Source organism: Zerene cesonia, chromosome 8 (assembly GCF_012273895.1).
Source record: "Zerene cesonia ecotype Mississippi chromosome 8, Zerene_cesonia_1.1, whole genome shotgun sequence".
In the NCBI taxonomy this organism is placed as follows: Eukaryota; Metazoa; Arthropoda; class Insecta; order Lepidoptera; family Pieridae; genus Zerene; species Zerene cesonia.
This window is the reverse complement of record NC_052109.1, coordinates 5,054,529-5,077,206: the sequence shown is the minus strand read 5'-3', so window position 1 is coordinate 5,077,206 and position 22,678 is coordinate 5,054,529. Positions and strand designations below refer to the sequence as shown.

Here is a 22,678-nt window from a genome sequence, read left to right as displayed (position 1 = left end):
ATACACCTATACTCTTATGGATAATACATTGTGTCATCACTTACAGGTATGTGATAAAAAAAAGTTAAGATACAGAGCAAAATCCTATTAAAACCATCTCTTGGGAAATAACTAATGTTGCAATACCAACGCCAATAGTAGTTATTGAATTTACATTCAAAACGGTTTTAAAACATAGGTTTAAGAGTAATTTAGAAGTGATTTGCCATTTAATATTACAGTAATCTAGGTTTGAGTTTTAATTTATTTGGAAAGGAGTTAGGTATTCGTTTATCAAGGATCGAACAAGTGGGTCACCAGCTTTGCTTAAATGCTACTAGACATTGTATACTGGACGGAAATTCCGATGTCTATTTCGAAACTCAACGGAAACCCAGGCGCAGGCCGCAGACAGACCCTCCTACCTTCATCAGTCGCTATTTATATTTACACAAGCCTTGTTCACCTTGTATATACTATGATTATAAGTAAATTTATCCATTAACATAATTATTCGTTTCTGCAAAATATTTAATTAGCAAAGCGAGAAGTTTGGAGAACCGTCATAATATTATGTCCACATGACATAATAGCATTGCTGACGAATATTTATTTGCTTTCCGCATACTCTTTAATTGAAATCACTTGTTATCGTCCTTATGACTCATTGCTAAACTATATTTATTTTCTTTGTGGAAATAATTCCAAAGTAATGCAAAGCTATAATGAGATAATGTTGGTTTTAGTTGTTTTTAACCGACTAAAGTTTTCATTGCAACCTTTTATCGTGTTAACTCCTTTCGGAGATAACACAATAAAAAAAGTACCTACCTAGTCGAATTGAAAAACTCCTCCTTTTTTTGAAGTTGGTTGAAAGTTGCTATTATAATAAATGCTAAATACTTTTTCTCTCTTTCTCCACATTTATTTATTCAATAAATTTCTCGAAGCAATTTTGATTCATTATAACACAGATTAAAATTTACCATTTAGCACCAGATCGGAAAGCTCTATATCTGCTGCAGCCATCTTTCCCGGGGATAAAAACTATGATTTATCCTTTCTCGTGTTTCAAACTACCTTTGTACCAAATATCATCTGAATCGGTTCCGTGTTTTAGACGCGAAAAATACGCAGACATTTAAAATTTATAATTTTAATAGGGTTTTTCATTACATGAGACATAAAATATTGCATACGCAATATCTTTATTTTTCGCCTATAGGAATATAAAGGTCACAACATTGTGCTAAAACGTGCCGTTTGCGGTATAGCATTGCCATTCGCGTAACACAGTCTATGACATCATATTGTCATATGAGTAGCTATTGTAACTCTAGTTAGATAATACAGTGAAATTGAAAATGCCCCAAATAATTCATAATACATTATGTCAGAGCGTTATGTGTGTATGTGAAAGGCTAAGTAGGTACTCTTGAGTATTCTGGTTTAGGATGTCAGTTGTTTAAGCTTGTAATCAGTTTCCGTTAGCTTTTAATTATTATCAATGAGGTCGTTATTTTTTAACTTTTTTTTTATTTCATGTATTTAAAAAAATCGAACTGCTAACTGATCCAACTGACTCACCGAATTTTCTATTGCTTTTTAGATTGGTTTATTACATATAATGTACATTGTCTCTGTATTTATAGCATCAGTTTAGAATTCAATTCAATAATAACAAATTTAAAAATACTTTTAACCACTCTTTTAACATTATGCACAGGTCTCCAACGCTACCCTAAATTGTTGAGTGAGCTAGAACATGAATTTACACGGGTCGTGCCCCCAGAACTTGCTTCAACTGATGAGGAACGGTTGGAAAAGGTTGCAGAACACATCAGAGCTTTTTATTTCCAACAACGACCTGTGGACATACGAAATATCGATAGTCTTATTGATGTAAGTTTTAGAGCGTATAATTAATAGAAACATTAATAATCTTAGTGGATTTCTACAACATACAAATTATTATTTCATTATTATTATATGCACTATAACGTTGCACTTATAATTTGAATTACACATTTTTTAATGATTATTTTGAAACAGCTCTTCACAGATATAATGTTCTTGAGACCGGCACTGGACACGATCCGCCTGCAAGCTAAGACAAACCGAACGAGCCCTACGTACTTATATAGATTTGCTTTCGACGGTGCACTGGGTCTCTTCAAGCGAATGTTGGGTATCTCTCACCCTGGCGCCTGTCACGGCGATGAAATGGGCTACCTGTTCTATTTCTCGAGATTGAACTACAGGCTAGACGATGAATCACCAGAATTAGCCGTTTCCAAGAAAATGGTACAAATGTGGACAAATTTTGCAAAAACTGGGTAAATTTTACTTTAATTTTAATTTCTTAATTTTAGTTTACGATTGTCTGGTAAATAGTGCTGTATTTTGACACGCTTTTATTAATTTCACTGTGTTTGACTTGATTTTGACTCATTTTAAATAATTAATTCAAACTTTTACATTTCGTATCAAGGGTCGGTGACAATACAAGAATTTTGTCAGTTTCTCCTATTAATCTGTTTAGGATCACCAGAATGAAATAAAGTCCTTAGGTATAATTTGTATTAGAGCAAGTGAGGCAATAATAGTTGACAAAGAGAGACAAACGTAACAACGTGATTTTTATAAGTACTAGCTTTCGACCCACGGTTTCGCTCGCGTCGGCTAATAAGTTTTGTATAGTCGAAACTATTTTTTTACCCCCGATTACATGCATGAATAGCCCGCAAATAATTTTTATGATATATCATTTGGTTTAACTCCATAATACTTTTTTTTTCAAAATCCGCCTAGTGATTATTACATTATTGCCGTAAAATAATTACTGGTCATTGTTTTGAGATATATAACAGTTACAAAACGTCCATTTTGCAGTACATTTTTTTTCGTTTCAGAAACCCAACACCTCCAATTGACTACGAGTCAATAGTAGACTTCAAATGGCTCCCCGTCAATGATACACAGCATATCAACTACCTCGATATAACGGGAAACTTTACCATGAAGAAAGATCCCGAACCCAAAAGGGTGAGCTTTTGGGATTGGCTTTATGATAATTATACTAAGAAGCCATAATTCTTGTAGTGTCTTTTTTATTAAAATAAAAGGACATATTGGTGATATAATAGTATTGATTGAACTTTAAAGTGTTAATATTTATTAAGACCTGATTAAGACGGACACAATAATCTATTGTAACCATATGATTATGTGCGATGAACATTTAGCTATAACAATTATTAATGTTTCATGTTTTGTTATGTGCAGAGACACGTATTTCGTTCTTATTATTATGAATGTGTTCTAACTGTTATTTTTTTCTTTAAGTTCTATGTATATACTTCCTTTTATCGTGTTTTGTACATTACAGTTTTTATGAATTGTTAACAAATTAAAATAATTGTTGCTTTAATTATAGATCAATAAAGGAGTTTTATTTATATATGGTTATTTGAATTTATTTTTTAAAGAACCTTTTTATCTTTATGTCGACAATGTTATTATTAGATTTCAAATTGAATATGACCATGAAAATAGCTATTGTTAAAACTTACTTCACATGAATTACATCTTGGCATCTTACTTTGCTGATAAGCGAAAAATAGGTATACTACTTAATAGGTAATAAATATCTAGGCATCTTATAAAAACGGAATTCTATTATTCTGTTAACACTTGCGCAGTATCGTTTCTTTACCTTAGTTTGTCCCATCGATTTTAAAACTCCCTTCTAAGATCATAATGTTCAATTTAATTGACGCTAGACACAAGTTATCTTGCATTCCAAACGAAGCAGCTCATTGTAAACCATGGTAAGATAATACATAATGTCTAAATATGTAATGTGTAAGATAATATATATAAACGAGATATTTACTTAGTTATAGATGCATAAAATAATTAATATTTACAACTTGTAATAAAAAGGAAATAGTGTAAAAACTTTGCATATCAATAATTCGCATTATACTAGATCAGGTATAAACAGGGATAGCTTATATTGTTTTTCAAATATTTAATCAGACGCTAGACTATTGAAAAATTCATACTTCGAACGTTTTTTTTTTTTTGTAGGGGAAATAGCAAAATTCATAATTCCATATTAGAATTTGTGGGAAATACACCGCTAGTAAAGTTAAATAAAATACCTCAAGAGTATGGATTGGATTGTGAAATCTGTGAGTATATTTTCTGCGATACAAATTTTAATATTTTATAAATATGAATTGATACTAAAAAATACACATAAATTAATTTTTAAAAATGACCTTTGCTCTTGTTTTAAACATTGTTAACGATATGGATATAGCCTCTATAAATAAGATGACTCACAGCTCTACAAAAAAAAATTTTTTTTGTGTTGCCTTGGATATTTTTGCAAATTTTTATGTTTTCGAGTACCTAAATTACGAATATATTCATGAAAATACTGAATGTGCTCTTTTTTTTATGATTTTTACGTATCTTATATTTTGAACAATTATCAGCTTGTTAGTACTAAAATTTGTTTTCCCAGTCCTGATTAAGCTTCTGCGCAACTTTTTTGCGCATACAAACATCACTTGATCTCCACTCTCAGACTCCTTGCTCCGCAAAACAGCTGATAACTCAGTTATTTGATAATATTGAAGTACTTACACGTGAATCTGGATAAGTTGTCATATGTTAATATTTTGATTCAATTGCTGAGTGTTCATTCTAATATATTTATATATATAAAGCAAATCTTACAAAATCATTCATAATTTCATGAATTGTGAGTATAAATATATCCAAAATCAATCTTATATCTAGGGCAACAAAACCACTGTAGACCAGTGCTATTTTTTACTTATATTAAAAATGATTGGGTTTTATATTGTATCTGATAATATATAATAACACAATAAAAATGTATTGTATAGTAAAGGATTTTTCACTCATTTATGTGACGATGAATCTACCTATACTTTCATACAAGACATCTAGTCTATTTCCCTCAATTCAATATTATTGTAGACGCTAAATGTGAATATATGAATCCGGGTGGATCTATTAAGGATCGCATTGCTCTTGCCATGGTCAAAGATGCGGAAAAGGGTGGAAATATTTCGAAAAATACGATATTCGTAGAGCCGACTTCTGGTAACACTGGCATCGGTGTTGCGTTTGATGCTGCCCTTATGGGTAAGTGAGACTGTTGACACATCTAAACTTAGTAGAACTACTCTTTAGAAACTTTGCTATATTTAAAATTACAAATATTTGTCTACAGCAGTACTAGCTGTCATTAAATATTTATAGATAAGTATTGGACCTAAGTCATAAAATTTTTAGGAAATAAGAGTATAATTATTACCGGCCAGAAAAATTCAGATGAGAAAGTCAGAACCATGCATTTATTAGGGGCGGAAGTTATTCAAACAAATTTATCCTCTGTTGATATCGCAAGAAAAATACATGACGAGGATCCCGAAAATGTAGTTATACTCAATCAGGTATTTATATGTACTCTTTTTATTATAATACTATGTTGTATGACGGAATATTACAAGATAATAAGTTACTCTACTATCACTAAGCAATTCGATTCCACACAAGAATTATGAATGTCACGTATCATTTTAATTAATGTATTTAGGTACATACACTCCCTTAGTATGTTTACATAAAGCTTATCTTGAAAAACAAACGCACCTAGAATATAAAAATAAATAATCCAACAGTTCGAGAATCCTGTGAATCCAAAGATACACTATGAAACTACCGCTGAAGAAATATTGCATTCTTTGGGCCAATTAGATATGGTTGTCTTGGGAACTGGTACTGGAGGGACCATGTCTGGCGTTGGACACAAATTAAAAGAGCGTCTAGCAAACTGCCACATCGTAGTAGCCGAACCAGATGGATCTACTATATTTAATGTCCACGGAAAGAGTCATCCATTTCTGGTAAAAAGATAAAGTACAAGTAATTTTTTTTTAGAATACTGTATATTCTGTATATACATAATGATACACAATGATCATTTATTAACCCCTGACGCAAAAAGAGGGGGTATACGTCAATGACTGTCTGTCTCTGTTTGTGTGTGTAAGTCTGTCTGTGGCATAGTCACGTCAGGCTCTCAAACGGAGCCGTGCCGGTTTCAATGCTCTTATTTTCGTTTAAAAGTCAGTTAAGTTGCGGGTATTTTCTAGGTACATTTGATGAAAATCTGTCAAAGGTAACGGCCGGAGAATCTGATCCCTGATTTAATATTTTCCACAACTCCCTAAATACGGATATCAAATAAAAGGATAGTAAAATACTATATACTTTGTCAAATGTCAAATTAATGATTTTATTTTTTTATTTAATTTTATTGGATAGTGTACGAGTAGATATCTGTTGTTGTTTTCACAATGTTAGTTCATATTTTCTTTTGTCAAATATTGTCTTTTCAGGTTGAAGGGATTGGAGGATCTGAAATTCCTATCGTTTTAGACAAATCGGTAGCCGATTCATTCGAAGTTGTAACGGATGAAGAGTCATTTCTAATGGCTAGAAAATTATGTCAGAAGGAAGGACTACTATGTGGTTCGCATGAAATAATATTTTTTATTATAAATTTAATATTATTTTATTTAATTCAGACACATATTTCACTTTATTTTATGGAAATCGCAGGAACAGTCTAAGACAGATATTTATTTTAATGCTTTAAATATGTAAACTAAAAAAATATATGTAAGACAAACCGTTTATATAAACTAAATTGTAATTGCTATAAATTGTAAATTTAAAAATGTCAACAATGTATGTATGTATGAAATAAATGAAAAAATGAAAATGAAAATTTAGGAGGCAGCAGTGGCGCAGCTATGGCAGCCGCTGTAAAAGCTGCAAAAAAGATGAAACTCGATAAAACAAAACGTGTCGTTGTAATTTTACCAGATGGTATCCGCAATTATATGACTAAATTCGTTAGTAATCAGTGGATGGAAGCCCATCTTTTCATGGATCCACCTGAGCATACAATGAGGTATATATAGTTGCATACACAAGAAAAATATTTAACATGTTTTAGTTATCGCATTTAATTCATTGACCATTTAGGTGGTGGAAACATCCAATTACAAAAATTAACCCAAACCACAAATATCCCAAAATTGACACTGAGTATACGTGTCGTGAGGCTATAGAAGAAATGGGAAAAGAGAATATCGCTATCGTAGTAAATGACGAAGGGTATGAAAACTCAAATATTTTTTCAACATTTTTTCGTATCATTTTTCTGTACTGACTTTTAATAAATTTTTTTTCAGACATTTTGTAGGTGCAGTTTCAAAAGACAGTTTTCGAAATTACGCGACTAATCCAACAAAGCTTCCAGGACAAGATTCTGAAGATTTCGATTTTGATGCCAAAGTCACTGAATATTTGGTGAAACATTGCTATACTCTAGCAAAAAATGGAAAAAAAGGAATGCCTACTGTGGGGTTGTTGTCGAGAATATTAGATATCACTGATTTTGTGGTCATCGGAAGAAATATTATTAAAAATGACCAAGGTAAAGACAAAAAATTATACTTTTATAAGTTAATTAGTGTGTGTATATATACAAATTAGCTGTGCGGAGTCGGAGACACGCATTCCTTTTCATAGTATTTACCTAATACATATATGTATGTTCTTATATTTTATATCCATATACTTATTATTTCAGAACATTTTATACCGGAAAGTGTTAGCACTGCAGATGACGTTCTTATGTACATCAAGGATCATCAAAAATAAGCAACTTGCAAAGTTTTTATACACGGATACTACAAACCTTGTCATATATAATTAGATACCGAATATATATATGTAACACTTATGCATCATTTGAGATTTTATTTCTAGTCTTCTTTTTATAAACTAACTGATCCATTTCCTCTTACTTAGATGTTAAAATATCAATATTGCACGGACGTAATCAGACTCATTCAGTAAAGTGAAACGAATGAATGTGCAACCCTTGTTCACCCTTATAACCGTGAAAACAAGCTCTCGCAAGGAAATACTTGACAAGCCTTTATCGAGTAGAGAAACAATATTAAGCTAAATATAAAAAAAGTAGTAAATAAGACATGCCGCACACATTAAATTATGATATCTTAAGTACGTTGCGGAGAGGCTTTGACTACCCCTTTGGCTACGCCCAAGCGATATTGTTGTTTCACTGGAAAATCTTTCTAATCTTATACTAGCGGTCCGCCCCGGATTCGCTCGTGATACATATATAGCCTATACTTTTTCTCAAGCCTTCCTCAAAATGGGCTATCTAACACTGAAATAATTTTTAAAATCGGGCCAGTAGTTCCTGAGATTAGTGCGTTCAAACAAACATACAAACAAACTCTTCAGATTAATAATATTAGTATGGATATAAAAATCAATTGCTGTTCGCTAGTGTCGCTAAAACTTGAGAATGGCTGGTCTGATTTTTATAATCATGGTTTTTGTGCATTTTAAATAGTCCGGGGAAGGTTTAAAAGGTAAGAACAATACGGAGGCAAAGCCAGGGGTGGGAAGCTAGTTAAATATAAAAAATAGCTTTCACTCAGGAATAATGTAGAGTTTTACTGGCAAAATATCTGGTAAATATAGTGAATACTAAGCATACCTAATACTGAACAGAATTAATGAATGAGTGCTTCGAAGTATATAATTTCTATCTGCTGTCATCTTTAAATTTGAAATGAAGTTAAAGGAGTCGCTGATTTTTTGATAAAATCGTAATCTTATCAAAGCAAAAAACTTCCACTATTACACACACATTGAAAATGTCCACAGCGATACCTTTTTATACCACACACATAACACGGGTATTAATTTACATAACAATAAGATATAATATAAAAATTTTCTACGGAAACCAAATGCATGTCTTTAAAAGTCACCAACAATAACACTGTACAGTTAGCTTAGCATTCTTTTGTAACGTCATACGAAGTCATTTATGCATTTCGCCGCAAAGTTTTCTTTCCCGCGGAATTGCCGAAATAGAAACTATCCTTTTTCGGGTCACAAAGAAGAAAACTTGAAATGGGCGCGTTTAAGTAAACTTGCTCTTCCGCTTTTACCGATATATCTTATGATGATATGCTTAGAATTCTGCACTTAGTATAACATCAATAGGAGGATTAATTTTTATAAACATCAATTGAAATTAAAACATTTTTCCAATATATTATTCCATATCCATCACCTTGGCCAAAAAAATTATTCATCTTCTATTTTTCATACAAAATCAACTAATAAATAACAATAATATTGTTTGATATGCCTGTAAATGAAAAAGACTAATCCAGAACACGTCGCAATAATGGGAGTTGCGTCTTATGTATTGATCTCCAGTATTAGGGGATATGGTATTCACAGTGTGTTGCACCAGCTTTCAAATAAAATAAGAATCATCGATATCGGTTCACGGAGTCAAAAGTGAGGTAACAAATCTAATTAAAAAAATACAGTCGAATAGACACCCTCCTGCCTTTTTTTTAAGTCATTATAAAAATATGCTATATTATGGCCACAGAATACAAACGGAAAAACGGAAATATGACCACTGATATAAACACTGTTCTACCTTTCTCTTATCATTAAGGGGTATGAAAAATAGGTGTTGGCCGATTCTCAAACATACCCAATATGCACACAAAATTTCATAAGAATCGGTCCAGTCATTTCGAAGGAGTTTGGTAACTAAAATTGGTGACCCGTGTCCTTTCAGTGAAAACATTTCGTAGGGGCTGATGATTACATGTAATTTTTAAGGTAGTTAGTTCGTTACGAAATGTAATCGATGATTTTCGAATTTAGGTATAATCCCAAAAATTTAATATAAAAAATATCAATTAAATAAATAATAATGTTTTGGGTGGGTCGGAAGTCAGGACGGCACAAAAACCCATTAAACGCAAACCATAAGCCTAGTTAATCGTTAACAGTTGAGATTAAAATCGTTATATTCTCTGGTTATATCATAAAAACTATCTAATTGGGCAAATGTTAGACCATTTTGGAATTAATTTGTAGGAACTTAGAAATACTGTTTTAAGCATTTCTTTTAAAGAATGAAAGTTATTCGTGGAGTAGGTCCGTCATAGGTACTTTTGTTACACAAACAGGTAAAATATAGTAGAATTTATTACCATGAGGTTATAGGGATCTTTTATGAAATTGGTTGAAAACTAATAACAATGGATTACTTTAAAAATACTCAAGCTATCTGCACTACATTATATCTATGGCACCAACCAAATAAAATCGGAAGAATTTGGTTCGTATTGTCATCACTGTTTTTTTCCTAACTAAACCAAATCTAGCCTTTACAGATAATGAACTGTTATAAAATATATCCACTATTCTATAAAAAATTGTGTCATATTCTTTTAAATCGGTTTGGGTTCTGGTGTTTCCGCTCTATAAAACTTGCGACATATTTATCTAACCGCCCATTCAATAATGTTTACTGCTAATTTTTTTCTTCAAGACTGCACAGTGCTTTTGTATTTTTGACTAGCTGTTCGCCCGAAGCTTCGCCAGTTGTACATACCGATATGGCCTATGTTACTAAGTGAATTTGCAGCTTTCTTATGGTGAAAAAATTTTTTAAATCGGTCTAGGTTTTTTGCGTGAAAGCGTTACAAAAATACAATAGTCTCTTCTTTATGTAGTATTAGTTTATATAGATACTAAGTACTGAAATTGTACTCACATTTCCTACTTACCTACTGCAATATCACAACAATCAAACTTCTTAAGCGGCAACACATAATCTCAACTTCGCCTTCAGTCGTCATTACTCATTCAATGATAATTATAATCAGACATTCGTAGCTGGCAATCATTCAGTTTATATTATGAAGTTAGCGAAGAAGTGGTGTTGAATAATTTTAAATGTGCATGTATTATTTTTTTTCGTTCTTAGTTGCGAAATATATCGTTTCAGTTAGAAGTGAATAATATAGTATCTAATTTCCTTGGAATAACAGTTTCAAAACCTTCATACTTTTGTCATTAAAAGGTTAAAAATAAAGTTTAAAAACCCATAAAAATGGAAAATGGTACAGGAAACTCGACAAACTATTTTAACCTTAAAGAATTAAACCATGCAACTCATGCATTGTAAGTACTTGTACTTTTTTCAATATATTTAGTACAGGAACAGAAACTATTTTTACATATAGTTTTATAAGTTGAAATGAGTAGTTTATTTTTGTACTGCCTCGTAACACGTTAGAAAAATATTTTTAACTTTCCATGCATATCCAATTAATGCCCTAGGATAATATTATTCTTGCTATAAATATTTTTGTGGGACCAGTAATTTTATTTTTTATTATAAAGAATAATAAAGGAGTAGAATTAAAAGTGTTAATAATACCCTTATCTTAAACTTTTAGGGACAGAAATCAAAAGACATATTCTAATGTCCTACAATGTATTGGTAATACACCTTTAGTGAAACTTTCCAAGATCCCAAAAGAAGAGGGCTTGGAATGTGACATTTGTAAGTATAGTTTTAATTCCAAAAATTCAAAAGGTAAAAAAAAAAATTATTGTTTTGCTTGTTACTCTTTTGTTTCTAGATGCAAAATGTGAGTTCCTAAACCCAGGTGGGTCAGTGAAGGACAGAATTGCCTATAGAATGTTTCTGGAAGCAGAAAAAAAAGGCATACTAGTACCAGGGAAGTCTGTCATCATTGAACCCACATCAGGAAATACTGGAATTGGTCTGGCTTTGGCCGCTGCTGTGCGAGGTAAATGTTTTAAAGAAATAAATCATGAAATGTAGATAATGTACAAAATATAATAGCTGGCCCAGCAAGTTCTATACTTATGTAGAATTTATTAAAGCTTTCTATACTTATTAACCTACCCTTTTATGTATCAAAAATCATGTATTAATTGTATATTTGAAGTATGACTATGTCTGTGGATATATAAAACCATATCTTACTAACAGGCTACAGGTGCATCATAGTGTTACCAGAAAAAATGTCAGATGAGAAAGTTAATACATTAAAGGCTTTGGGAGCGGAAATCATCAGAACTCCAACAGAAGCTCCAACAATGTCACCGGAGAGTAATGTTATGGTAGCAAAAAGGTTATCTAAAGAAATCCCAAATGCTGTTCTTCTAGACCAGGTAAGCAGATTTAGTCATCTTTTTAAATCCTATCATTAATTCCTAAATATGTTACATCTGAGTAGATTTCAAATTGACTATAATATACAAATATTTTAAAAAGAACTAAAATGCACTCTGGATATATTTCTTATCTCTACTCCAACACTTAGAGTACCTAGGTACATTTAGATGGATATGCCCAACAATTCTCCTATATTATATTTTATGCACAAATAAGCCATATCGTCGATAAATAAAAAGGTATTATACAAAATAAGAAAGAGATTGTGTGCAACTTTCATAACAAAAGAACCTGTAGTATGTATACTCAAATTGCGTCAAGTTTCATTGAATCTAATTTGAAGATTCGGAATTATTGACGACCAAAAAATTTGTATTTTTGCTTCAGAGTGGATAGCCCTCCAGAAAAGGTTCCAAATATATATTTGGCAAACTATTAAATGTTTTAATTAAAGTTGGTACCTATAGATTTAAAATTTCGATTAACAATTGACGCTCGTTAGTCGTTATGTTATAATTTTATCTGTTTATTTTGACATTGAAATATTTATCGGATAATATTACTTGCGTAAGAAAAGCATGCTTAAATTGCTTTTAAACAGACCGAACATACCTAACCACTTAGTGCTTACTTTCGATAGCAATATAATTTAAATTATTAAATTAAATAATTTAAGAAACATGTTCTTAGTGTTAAAATGTAATTGAATAAAGCAGAGATTGCTGCTCATTGACACGCCAGTGACTTATATCGCGTATGACAAATTGCTAGTTATAAATGAAATAACCATGACGATCGCCAATGTGATAAAACTAATGTAAACTATAAAAAAATCTGGGTAAACAATAGCTATATAATGATAAATTTTTTTTTTTTAAAGGCTATAAAACTAAAAATTAAAAATAGCTATATAATGTTTATTAGTTTCCACATTAAACATTATCGTTAAAATTGCAATTATTTTTTACCGCAAAAGTATTTAAATTATTCAACTCGTACAAATTTTTGTTTATAAAATTGACATAAAAAGATACATGACTGTTATGTCTAGTATGAGCACAATTTCTACGCTAAGTGCGACATACGAATGCATAAATCTATGTAATAATAACAAATAATTATTCGACACACAGTATTACTCTTGAGTGTTGCATATTAATTTACCATGCAGTAGGTACATTTAATATCTGTATTAGCCTTGATTCAGAAAGCACCTGTTCGATTAATTTAATATATTCTATAAATGTATTTCTTTGCATCATTTTAATAGCTTTCCTAAAAAAAAGAAATCATTAAAATAGGTAGAAATAAGTGTTAAAACATGTGTCTAAATAAACTTATTAGTCATTTGCTACTCCCATTCTTTATCGGCGCAGTCCTTGACGGGTTGTCGTTCTTCCTTTCAATATATTCCACTAGAATATTCGACGACGATATCATTCATCAGAACTGTGCCACGGCTTTTAATCAATTGATTAAATAATTCGTCATGATAAAGGGACCGTTTCTCAAATCAATCAGATAATCACACACGTCTCATTTCTCGGAAGGATACCTAAAGTGTGCAAAATTAATTGCATCGGATTAAAATATTAATTGTTTGATTAGATTATGTTTACGATCATCTGAAAGGACGCTGATGAGATATGACGTAGCCCAAAATCAGTATACGTGTTATCAAGAAATGATCGAAAACTGCTATTTTTTTATTTATAGAATGCCGGATGAGTTATTAATCTCTTAGGAATATCTAAACTATTGTTATGTACATATTAAGTCATCTGCTATAATGGATGTGCCACGATATGCTCCTTCTGTAATACTCTATTTTTTTGAATAGCATACCTAGGTGCTCTAAAAATAAATATGTTACATCCTTAGTACAACAATGTGTGCAACCCGTTGGCGCATTACGACACCACAGCGGAGGAGATCCTTTGGTCCATGGACGATGATGTAGACATGGTGGTGATAGGGGCGGGCACGTGTGGAACGATATCCGGAGTTGCGCACAAAATAAAGGAACGATGTCCCAAATGTGTGGTAGTGGGAGTGGACCCATACGGCTCCATACTGGCCCAACCTGAAGAAATCAACGAAAGCGACGTGCAAATGTATGAGGTAAAAATATGAAACATTTTACGATTGTGTATAATCTGGGAATAATGCATTATATTAATAATAAGAAATAAGAGCGACAAATCATTAATAGGCATTTTATTTGTTATAGATAAATCTTTAGATTTAATATATTTTAAGCACATGTGACTCCCTTCCACAAACAACTGTTTTTGATACCTATTTAAAAGGATTCAAGAAAAGTTTATGCTTCACGTTATTTTAGTACTAATTGATATTAAGACTTGATTATAATCATCCCGGGTATCAAACTATAAAACCAAATTTCATCCAAATCCGTTCTTGTGCTAAGAAGCAAATTCTTATTGTAGATGCGAATGTTAGTAGGAACTTAGAGTTTTTAATAAATAACACTACAATTTAATGAAAATAGTAAGGAAAGATTGCCATCACATCTTACGTTATTAAGCTCGTTAATATAATAACATGATACAAGTCTTAGTGTTTTTCTTTTGGTCAATAATATTTTATTTAAACTCGTGTCGCACTTGGCGATAAGCTTATGATAAAATATTATGTTTAAATAACCATTTATAATCCGACTTGCCGCTTGCGTAACTTGACGTTATTACGCAAAGCTAGTTATGAATTGTCTAAATTATGCAATCACGAATATATGAAACTATATTATAAAAAGTCATGAGAGTTTTCGAATAGTAAAATGACCTAGAGTCTAGACTGCAATAAGCTGACCAAATATTTGAATTTAACTTTGAGTTAACATTAGATCTATAATATCCTAAGATGGAATATTTACTAATCGTGACTGTATGGCCAAGGCTAGTGCATCATCTTCCAATCACACATTATCTTTACTTCAGTAACTCGAGAATTTATTATTGCGTATCATTTTTTCTGTGAAACAATCAGATTTTTTACATACTTTACACATGTTGTTATTCCAGAAAAAAATATTATTAAGTATGTTTATAAAACGATTTTTTTATTTTTCTCATCGTATTATTTGTATTATTTATCGTTCTTAATTATTATAGGAATACCTTTTGCTTCATCTGTAATATGTAATATTTTTTTTTTTTTATATTGTATACTTTATCAATCGATGCCTACATCATTATATATTTGTATTTATAGGTCGAAGGTGTAGGCTACGATTTCTTACCCAAAGTATTAGATAGGTCGGTAATTGATAAATGGATCAAAACGGAAGACTCTACTTCGTTGCAAATGTCTCGAAGGCTTATAAAGGAAGAAGGACTTTTATGCGGTAAGTGGGATTACAAGAAAATCAATATTTTAGATTTGTGTGCCAATGCCAACCCATGGCACTAGTGCAATGGGTTGGCATTATGACCTGCAAATAATAAATAAAACAAGACGAAAATCAAGGAAATTCATGCGATATGAACGTAGCATTGAGCTAACTTTATCATGAATTATGAAAATGTTTTATTCCCCTGTGGCGAAAACGATAAAAATCACGCAGTCTTTTATCTCCATAATTGCATTGATTAAGCGGTCTGATTTGATAAACACTCATAAAAATGTTACGTGATTGATTTTCTTTGATGAGATATTATGCGAATAGGATACGTCATTAACTTGCGCTCAGAGTACCTACTCTGATTAATTACCTTATTATTTAACAAAATTTTGTATTACAAATTCTATATATTTGAATGTGGGAGTCGAGCACGCTTCGGCACGAATTCGGCCAGCTCGCACCGGGGAACACAACCACACCCCCACAGAAGATCGGCGTGAAATAGCAGCTTAAGAATAAACACGGATTACATTCGATATTTTTTGACTGAGAAATATCTATGCTATCCTTACTCATAATATTTTAAAACCAAATAACCTTTGTATCTCAAGACGACCTCTGCGATAACCGTATGTTTTTAATGCTAACAGATGGGTTTTATTATCTTATTTTTTCTAAGAACTTCCCGGACTCTCACTCCGAATCTATAATTTACATTTTAACATATTGTACTCCTGATAATACAGAAGAACCCCGTTGATGATATTTTATTGCATTAACTACTAGATATAATTTGAAAACAATGACGTTACTTAAATGTAATTATAAAGTTTATAAAGGGTAATCAATATAACATAATTATTGTTTACGATTACGTTTATATTATGAGCGTAAGAAATGACCCGTAAATAATAATCATAATGATTTAATATCAGTTTTCACATAGTTTTGATTAACGTTCATTAATTATTAATTATAAATTATAAAACATACGGATCTTTTTTAATGAAAATTAAATTATACGTTTAATTTGTAGCAAGAAGTATAAAATATAGAACCTATATTTTAACTTAGACCAAATTACAGTTTAAATTAATTTGAACAAGATTATTTCAGCATTTTTGGTATTTAAGGTCCATACTCCGACCACTGCCTTCGAGCTAATTGCTCTTCCAATTTATTACAGTTGCGAATACGCTAAGAACGTTGATTAAAATTTCATTAATAATCGTCGTATTTTGGATATGTATTGGATAGTTCCAAACAACTGCACAAAAAAAGCTAGCGGTGCCTTTATCTCGGGATCGCACCCGAGATTTCGAGCCTTGTAAAAGTTACTTTTGCACGATATTTTTCGAAAATATTTAGCTTATAAAAATAAAAGAAAAAAAAGAAATAGTTTTATAAATACATGAAATAGGTGGCAGCAGTGGGGCAGCGATGTGGGGCGCAATGCAAGCGGCCAAGAGCCTGAAGGCGGGTCAACGTTGTGTGGTTATATTGCCCGACAACATAAGGAACTATATGACAAAATTCATTTCCGACCAGTGGATGGAGGCCCGCCATTTCAAACCGCTGCCAGTTAATGACAAAATCTGGTATGTTTTTAATGTTACAAAGGCTCGAGTAAATTGTGAGATAAAAGAAATTCTAAATGTTTTTTTTAATGTTGTATGCTTTATGTAAGTATTGGAAAAACAGTACAATATTTAGCAGTTGGTATCTACATTCAATACCATTTACTATTCGATTAATATTAAAAATTGAACGTCTCTATAATATTTGTTGATCATTCATCCAAAACAGCTCAACGGGTTTTATGGTAAATCCAGTTCGGTCTTTTTTTTCAGCCATAAGTCACCACACCAAATTCTCCTCACCTCCACTTCATTATAATTATATACTCCATTTTTACCCATGTATACCAAGGCATATCATAAATATAGTATGTATGTAAATGTATGTTAACGATTTTATCGATTCCATATTAAAGGATTGTTACATTAATTTTTTTTTATAATAATTTCTCATGATTTCCAGGTGGTGGAACAAGCAACTATCGGAGGATATAATCAAGCCATGCTCTTCAATATCTCCCGACTGCACCGTGGCTGAAGCACTCGCTCTGTTGCACAAGACTGGTGATACACTTCTCGCTGTACTTAATGATCAAAAGTAAGAAATTAAGATTTTTTATTTTTAAATTTCGAAATTCGAACAAATAATAAAAACAAAATATCTATGACTCAAATCATAACTAATCCCAGTCTCCCGCTTTTATGTTGCTACCAAAACAACAAGTAAAACAAAACTTCAAGAATAACGTCCAACGAAACAGACCTATTTGTTGTAAAGAGCAGCCTTAACAAATATTGTTTATTGTCATCTAGAAATATGACTTTGTCAAACAAACATGGGAAATAAACAATAAAAAAAATTACGAAAATTAAAAGAAAAATATTATGCAGTTCGCATCTAACTCATGATTTTCTTGGTCCTCTTTTTATTGATATACGTGTATCTTGTTGTGGAATTTTTCTTACACTTACCATATTCACCATCCTAAATTAATATTATGTACCTGTAATTGTTAAAGTCTTGTAACAGGCATTTTAAGAATACTAAGGTAACCATTGTGTTTTTAATTCGTTTGTTCATTATGTTGTAATACATATTGGGGTATACTTTATTGCGTCTATTTCAATAAACGTCAAGGAAAAGAATGTTATGGAGTGTGCCCGCTCCATAACATTGTTTCGAGTTTATTGTAATTTAAAATCTTTTTTTGGATTTCAATTTAATTACAAGTGTGTTTTGTTTTACCTTTATTTCACGTAGTAATGCCATGGAGCGATTTTATGGCGCGTATCGTATCCCGCAGGAATATCGGAATAAAAAGTTGCCGATATGTTATTCCAGTTGTCCAGCTGTCTACGTACCAATTTCATTGCAATCGGTTCAGTAGTTTTTGCGTGAAAGAGTAACAAACATACACACATCCTTACAAACTTTGGCATTTATAGTATTAAATAGGATTTTTATCATTTCAACATAATCATTCACATGGGAATTTTCACTCGAACTCACCGGCGAAGCCGACAAGAGTTATATAATACACTTAGTATTATATTATTTTAAAAACATTTTTTTTTTCGGCCTGTGTTTGTCACTGAACTTCTAAATAGTGATTTCGAGATTGGTTTAACTTTAAAATTCAAACTCGAGAGAAGTCGCGGGCATAACCTGAAGTAAAAGTAAAGGTAAAGGAGACAAATAATTAAACATACATTAACGCCTAATAGATAAGAAATATAATATTGTTTTGTACAGACAAATTATGCTTTATAATATTATATTTAATTATTTATGCAGACTAATGAACTTATAAAATTTGTCAAAAATGAAATTTTTGTACGCTACAGATCGATAAAAGGAGTATTCACAACTGATAACGCCCGACAACGTCTCGCCAACTTGTCGGCCTCAACTGGGGAGAGTCTTGACAAATTCATTGTGAAAAAGTATTACAAAGTTAATATTGACAACAAACCAACACTGGGTGAAGTGTCCCGCATCCTTGACATATCGCCTTATGTTGTGGTAGTAAAGACAGGTAATGGGATTGCGTTTCTTTTTTCTACAATTTCAATGTGAGAGTCGAGTACGTTTCGGCACGAATTGGGCCAGCTCGAACCGGGGAAGTACCTCACCCTCACAGAAAACCGGCGCGAAATACTTGCATGCTTCTGTGTTTCGTACGGTGAGTGAGGGAGCCGGAGGCCCGTTTCCTTTCCTCACCCTTCCCAGTCCATGCCTTCTTTCCAGTCGTCAATCCTTTCCCCTTAAAAGCGGGCAACGCATACGCAGAGCCACTAACTCTGTGAATGTTCATGAGCAATGGTGAACGCTTAACATCAGGCGAAACGCTAACTTAGCTGCCTGCATTGACAAACTTATTTATTTCAATTTGTTTATAATATTTTATTGCACAAACTTATACAGAAACTTCTTATTGTTCACAGAAGAATATATTGAAAAGCCCTTGGGAACTATAACTTCGGAGGATCTCATGCATTACATAACCACAAATGGTAACCATATGAATGGAAATTGTAAAGCATAAATATATTTGATGCTCAAATAACTTCGACTGTCACAAACAAACTGGTGATTTATTGTATTTTTGTTAGCTAGTTAATGTATTGTTATTGTTCTGTGTCTACATTTATATTTACTAATAAAATATACATATAGTGGGTTATTACTAACATAGTAGGTATCATAAATGAAATAATAATTTTTATTTACATATAAAAGTGTAAATTTTCTAAACAGCAAATTGGCAGTTATATGTTGAAAGGGAATGTTATATCAATTTTTAATGTGTTCATGGATTATGCATTTATGATACAGTTTATATCATAATTCCACAAGCATTTATATTTTGCAAATACATATTTGTATGATATCAGAGAATTTGTATTTTGACAAATAAATATATACAACTTTTTGATATTTGTTTTATTGTAATTTACTACTTTGACCAAAATTTATATACATATAAATTTTACAAATTTTTTTTGCACAAAGAACCATAACAAAGCCGTGAAGAGATAAAATTAAATATTTATAAATATGTTCATTTTTCGTTAAACTGAAAAATGCATATAGGTATCTATTATGATAAAATTTCTGATATATATTTGTTCATAAAAATCCTATAATAAATTTTATCAGTCCTAAGTTTTTTTCTTAATTTAAAAATTTTATAGTAGATACCTACTAAGTCTGGATTTTCAGGAAAATGCACAACTCAATCTTGTATGATGATTAAAGAACAATTAAAATTTATAGAATTTTATTATACTTTAATTAAAAAAGTCATCAGTGTTGAAATTATAGCCAAGTCATTCAATAGTCTAGCCTAAATGTAAGACACACATTGACACTTGATGAAAGGAAAACTTCATCATCCCAAACATTTTGTATTACACTCGCACTAACTACTTGTTTTATATTACAACAAGTTATTCAATCATATAAGAATCACTTATCATTAATGATAATTAGGTGTACTAATTTTTTTTAAATAGGTGAAGGAGGCCTGTTGTGTGAATTATTTGCAGCTAATATAGCTCCTGGAGCAGGATAGGGCCTCATCTGATATAGACATCCAGATGCTGTTGTATCCACTCCAGTCTTAGCATGGGCATCCAGTCCAACAGTCCAGTTTCCACGAGGCACATCCGAGTATGATGCTGGATCCATAGGATCTAGATCATTATCTTTGACTCTTAATTTTTTCTTGTCTCTATGATGAACAGGTTCATGTCTTCGCTCTTTCCGTTCATGTCTCTTTTCTTTGTGTCTTTGGGGCACTTCTTGATCTGAAGCTTCGCTACTGTCATCACTTTCATCTCCTTCCTTTAACAATCTTTCTTCTCGTAAATGAGCAGCACTTTCAGACGGCGTAGCTTTTGGATGTGACGGTGGAAGCCACGATACTAAATTATTGTGAACATTCCAAAAATAGTAATAGCCTGTGCCCTCATCATATACTTCTTCCCAACCGGGTGGTAAAGGCCATATATCTAAAAGTTTTTTCTTATCTTCTAAATATTTTTCACCTGGCGTTAATTTTCCTTGTTTCCATGTCTTGACACAAAACTTGGAACATTCATGATATATGTTGCTTTTATTTGGGCAACCTTTGTGTCCTTTAATAGGATCAACATTGACCCCCTCTATTCCTTCCCAAAAGTTCTCTGTTACACCAGATTCCTCGGGTTTACTGTCGTAATCTTCAGCAATAATTTCCTCCGTACCTTGTGATACTTGCTGGTCATTATTTGGCTTTCCATTTGAGTTCAATATACCACGTTTAGCAAGACGTGCTGCTAATGCCGGTGGTAAAGGCATAACTAATCGTTTTAGTGATTTCTGTTATACTTAAATAATCTTGATTCAGTTCAACCCAATTTTTATAAAACACAAAATACAAACCACAATCTCGATTGAATTGAATATATTAAAAGTACAATTGACAACTTAGTAAGTGTCAAGTGACGGCGCGGAGCATTGACATCCCATAGAGCGTATTATAGATTATACACATATATACGTATTTGGTATTATGCATATCCACGGATTAAAAAGTAATTAGATACTGACACTATTGAGGTCCTACTAATATTATTAATTGTAGAAACAGTCTACAATTAAAGGGCCTTCCGATGTCAGTGTTAGCTAGCGAACATAAAAGTATTACTCCCTTGTCTGATATTATTGATCGACTATAGGTATATATTGTTATGTATATATTGGTTTAAAAAAAAAGTAAAAAATTTGATAACAAAAAGTCTGTGTACCAATTCTTAATTTCCTACTTTGAAACCTCCGAAGTCCCATATAAAATTGCACCCTATCCTGCAAGGGATTTGCAGCAGACTTACAAAAAAAGGGTGATGCACGATTCCTTCTTGGTTACAAAATATTTGGCATATTAATCTTGTACCTTTAAACGAGCAATTCTTGTATATATATATATATATATATGTAATATGTAATTGGAATCTCGGAATCGGCTAAAACGATTTTCATGAAATTTAGTATACAGGGGGTTTCGGGGGCGATAAATCGATCTAGCTAGGAATTTTTTTTTAGAAAATGTCACATTCGTGTTTTATTCGTGTTTTTTTTTTCCTGACATCTATTGGTGAATAATAATACTATTTTGCTTCGTAGATAGCTGGACAACTGAAATAATGTCATATTCGTGTTTTATTCGTTGTTTTTTTTCCTGACATCTATTGGTAAATAAAAATACTATTTTGCTTCGTAGGTAGCTGGACAACTGAAATAACACATAGGCACTTTTTATACCGATATTCCTACGGGATACGGTTACGCAGCACGCTTACGCGGTTTCAACCGCGGGTCACAGCTAGTTTTTAAGTTAAATAGGGAAATGGGAGGTTAGAAAGAGACAAAATTAGCCCATGTCACTCTTTATCCTACCCTACAACTATCTGCACTTCTATCTATATATAACTATCCAAATCTGTACAGACAAAAGTTATGATTGCAGTCAAATAAAGAAATTCTTAAACGCACAGATAACCTCAAATTATAATCTTGGACAAAGGCATGTAATT

General features: G+C 31.9%; 4 protein-coding genes across 4 annotated transcripts in view; 3 read left to right on the top strand and 1 right to left on the bottom strand.

Annotated features, from left to right (window-relative positions):
• Positions 1-3,439, top strand: part of LOC119828633 (venom carboxylesterase-6-like) — a 16,684-nt gene extending 13,245 nt beyond the window's left edge. The window contains exons 9-11 of the mRNA XM_038350866.1: positions 1,706-1,881; positions 2,032-2,315; positions 2,892-3,439. Coding sequence (XP_038206794.1) covers positions 1,706-1,881; positions 2,032-2,315; positions 2,892-3,072 — 641 coding nt within the window. The 3' untranslated portion in view covers positions 3,073-3,439. The remainder of the gene's footprint in view (positions 1-1,705; positions 1,882-2,031; positions 2,316-2,891) is intronic.
• Positions 3,440-3,738: 299 nt separating this feature from the next.
• On the top strand, positions 3,739-7,808 carry LOC119828721 (cystathionine beta-synthase-like). Its single transcript, XM_038350963.1, has 10 exons — positions 3,739-3,809; positions 4,072-4,175; positions 4,996-5,163; positions 5,314-5,474; positions 5,703-5,927; positions 6,423-6,555; positions 6,820-7,000; positions 7,075-7,206; positions 7,284-7,528; positions 7,685-7,808. Exons 1-10 carry the CDS (start codon positions 3,739-3,741, stop codon positions 7,753-7,755), a joined length of 1,491 nt encoding a protein of 496 aa, XP_038206891.1. The 3' UTR covers positions 7,756-7,808.
• Positions 7,809-10,850: 3,042 nt separating this feature from the next.
• Positions 10,851-19,863, top strand: LOC119828635 (cystathionine beta-synthase-like). The gene is made up of 10 exons (XM_038350868.1): positions 10,851-11,133; positions 11,412-11,518; positions 11,598-11,768; positions 11,975-12,156; positions 14,042-14,281; positions 15,395-15,527; positions 16,945-17,122; positions 17,565-17,699; positions 18,947-19,137; positions 19,547-19,863. Exons 1-10 carry the CDS (start codon positions 11,063-11,065, stop codon positions 19,645-19,647), a joined length of 1,509 nt encoding a protein of 502 aa, XP_038206796.1. The 5' UTR covers positions 10,851-11,062; the 3' UTR covers positions 19,648-19,863.
• Positions 19,864-20,365: 502 nt separating this feature from the next.
• Positions 20,366-21,570, bottom strand: LOC119828643 (polyglutamine-binding protein 1-like). The gene has a single exon (XM_038350878.1). It carries the CDS (start codon positions 21,441-21,443, stop codon positions 20,610-20,612), a length of 834 nt encoding a protein of 277 aa, XP_038206806.1. The 5' UTR covers positions 21,444-21,570; the 3' UTR covers positions 20,366-20,609.
• Between the last annotated feature and the right edge of the window lie 1,108 nt (positions 21,571-22,678).

What these genes read in the sequence shown, in the direction of transcription:
- LOC119828643 (XM_038350878.1), bottom strand. Translation starts at nt 21,443, where the DNA reads ATGCCTTTACCACCGGCATTAGCAGCACGTCTTGCTAAACGTGGTATA.
- LOC119828721 (XM_038350963.1), top strand. Translation starts at nt 3,739, where the DNA reads ATGTTCAATTTAATTGACGCTAGACACAAGTTATCTTGCATTCCAAAC. An exon ending in ATGTAGTTATACTCAATCAG is followed by an intron (nt 5,475 to 5,702) that starts GTATTTATATGT and finishes ATAATCCAACAG; the next exon opens with TTCGAGAATCCTGTGAATCC. An exon ending in GAAAGAGTCATCCATTTCTG is followed by an intron (nt 5,928 to 6,422) that starts GTAAAAAGATAA and finishes TTGTCTTTTCAG; the next exon opens with GTTGAAGGGATTGGAGGATC.
- LOC119828635 (XM_038350868.1), top strand. Translation starts at nt 11,063, where the DNA reads ATGGAAAATGGTACAGGAAACTCGACAAACTATTTTAACCTTAAAGAA. An exon ending in AACCATGCAACTCATGCATT is followed by an intron (nt 11,134 to 11,411) that starts GTAAGTACTTGT and finishes TTAAACTTTTAG; the next exon opens with GGACAGAAATCAAAAGACAT. An exon ending in TGTTGTGGTAGTAAAGACAG is followed by an intron (nt 19,138 to 19,546) that starts GTAATGGGATTG and finishes TATTGTTCACAG; the next exon opens with AAGAATATATTGAAAAGCCC.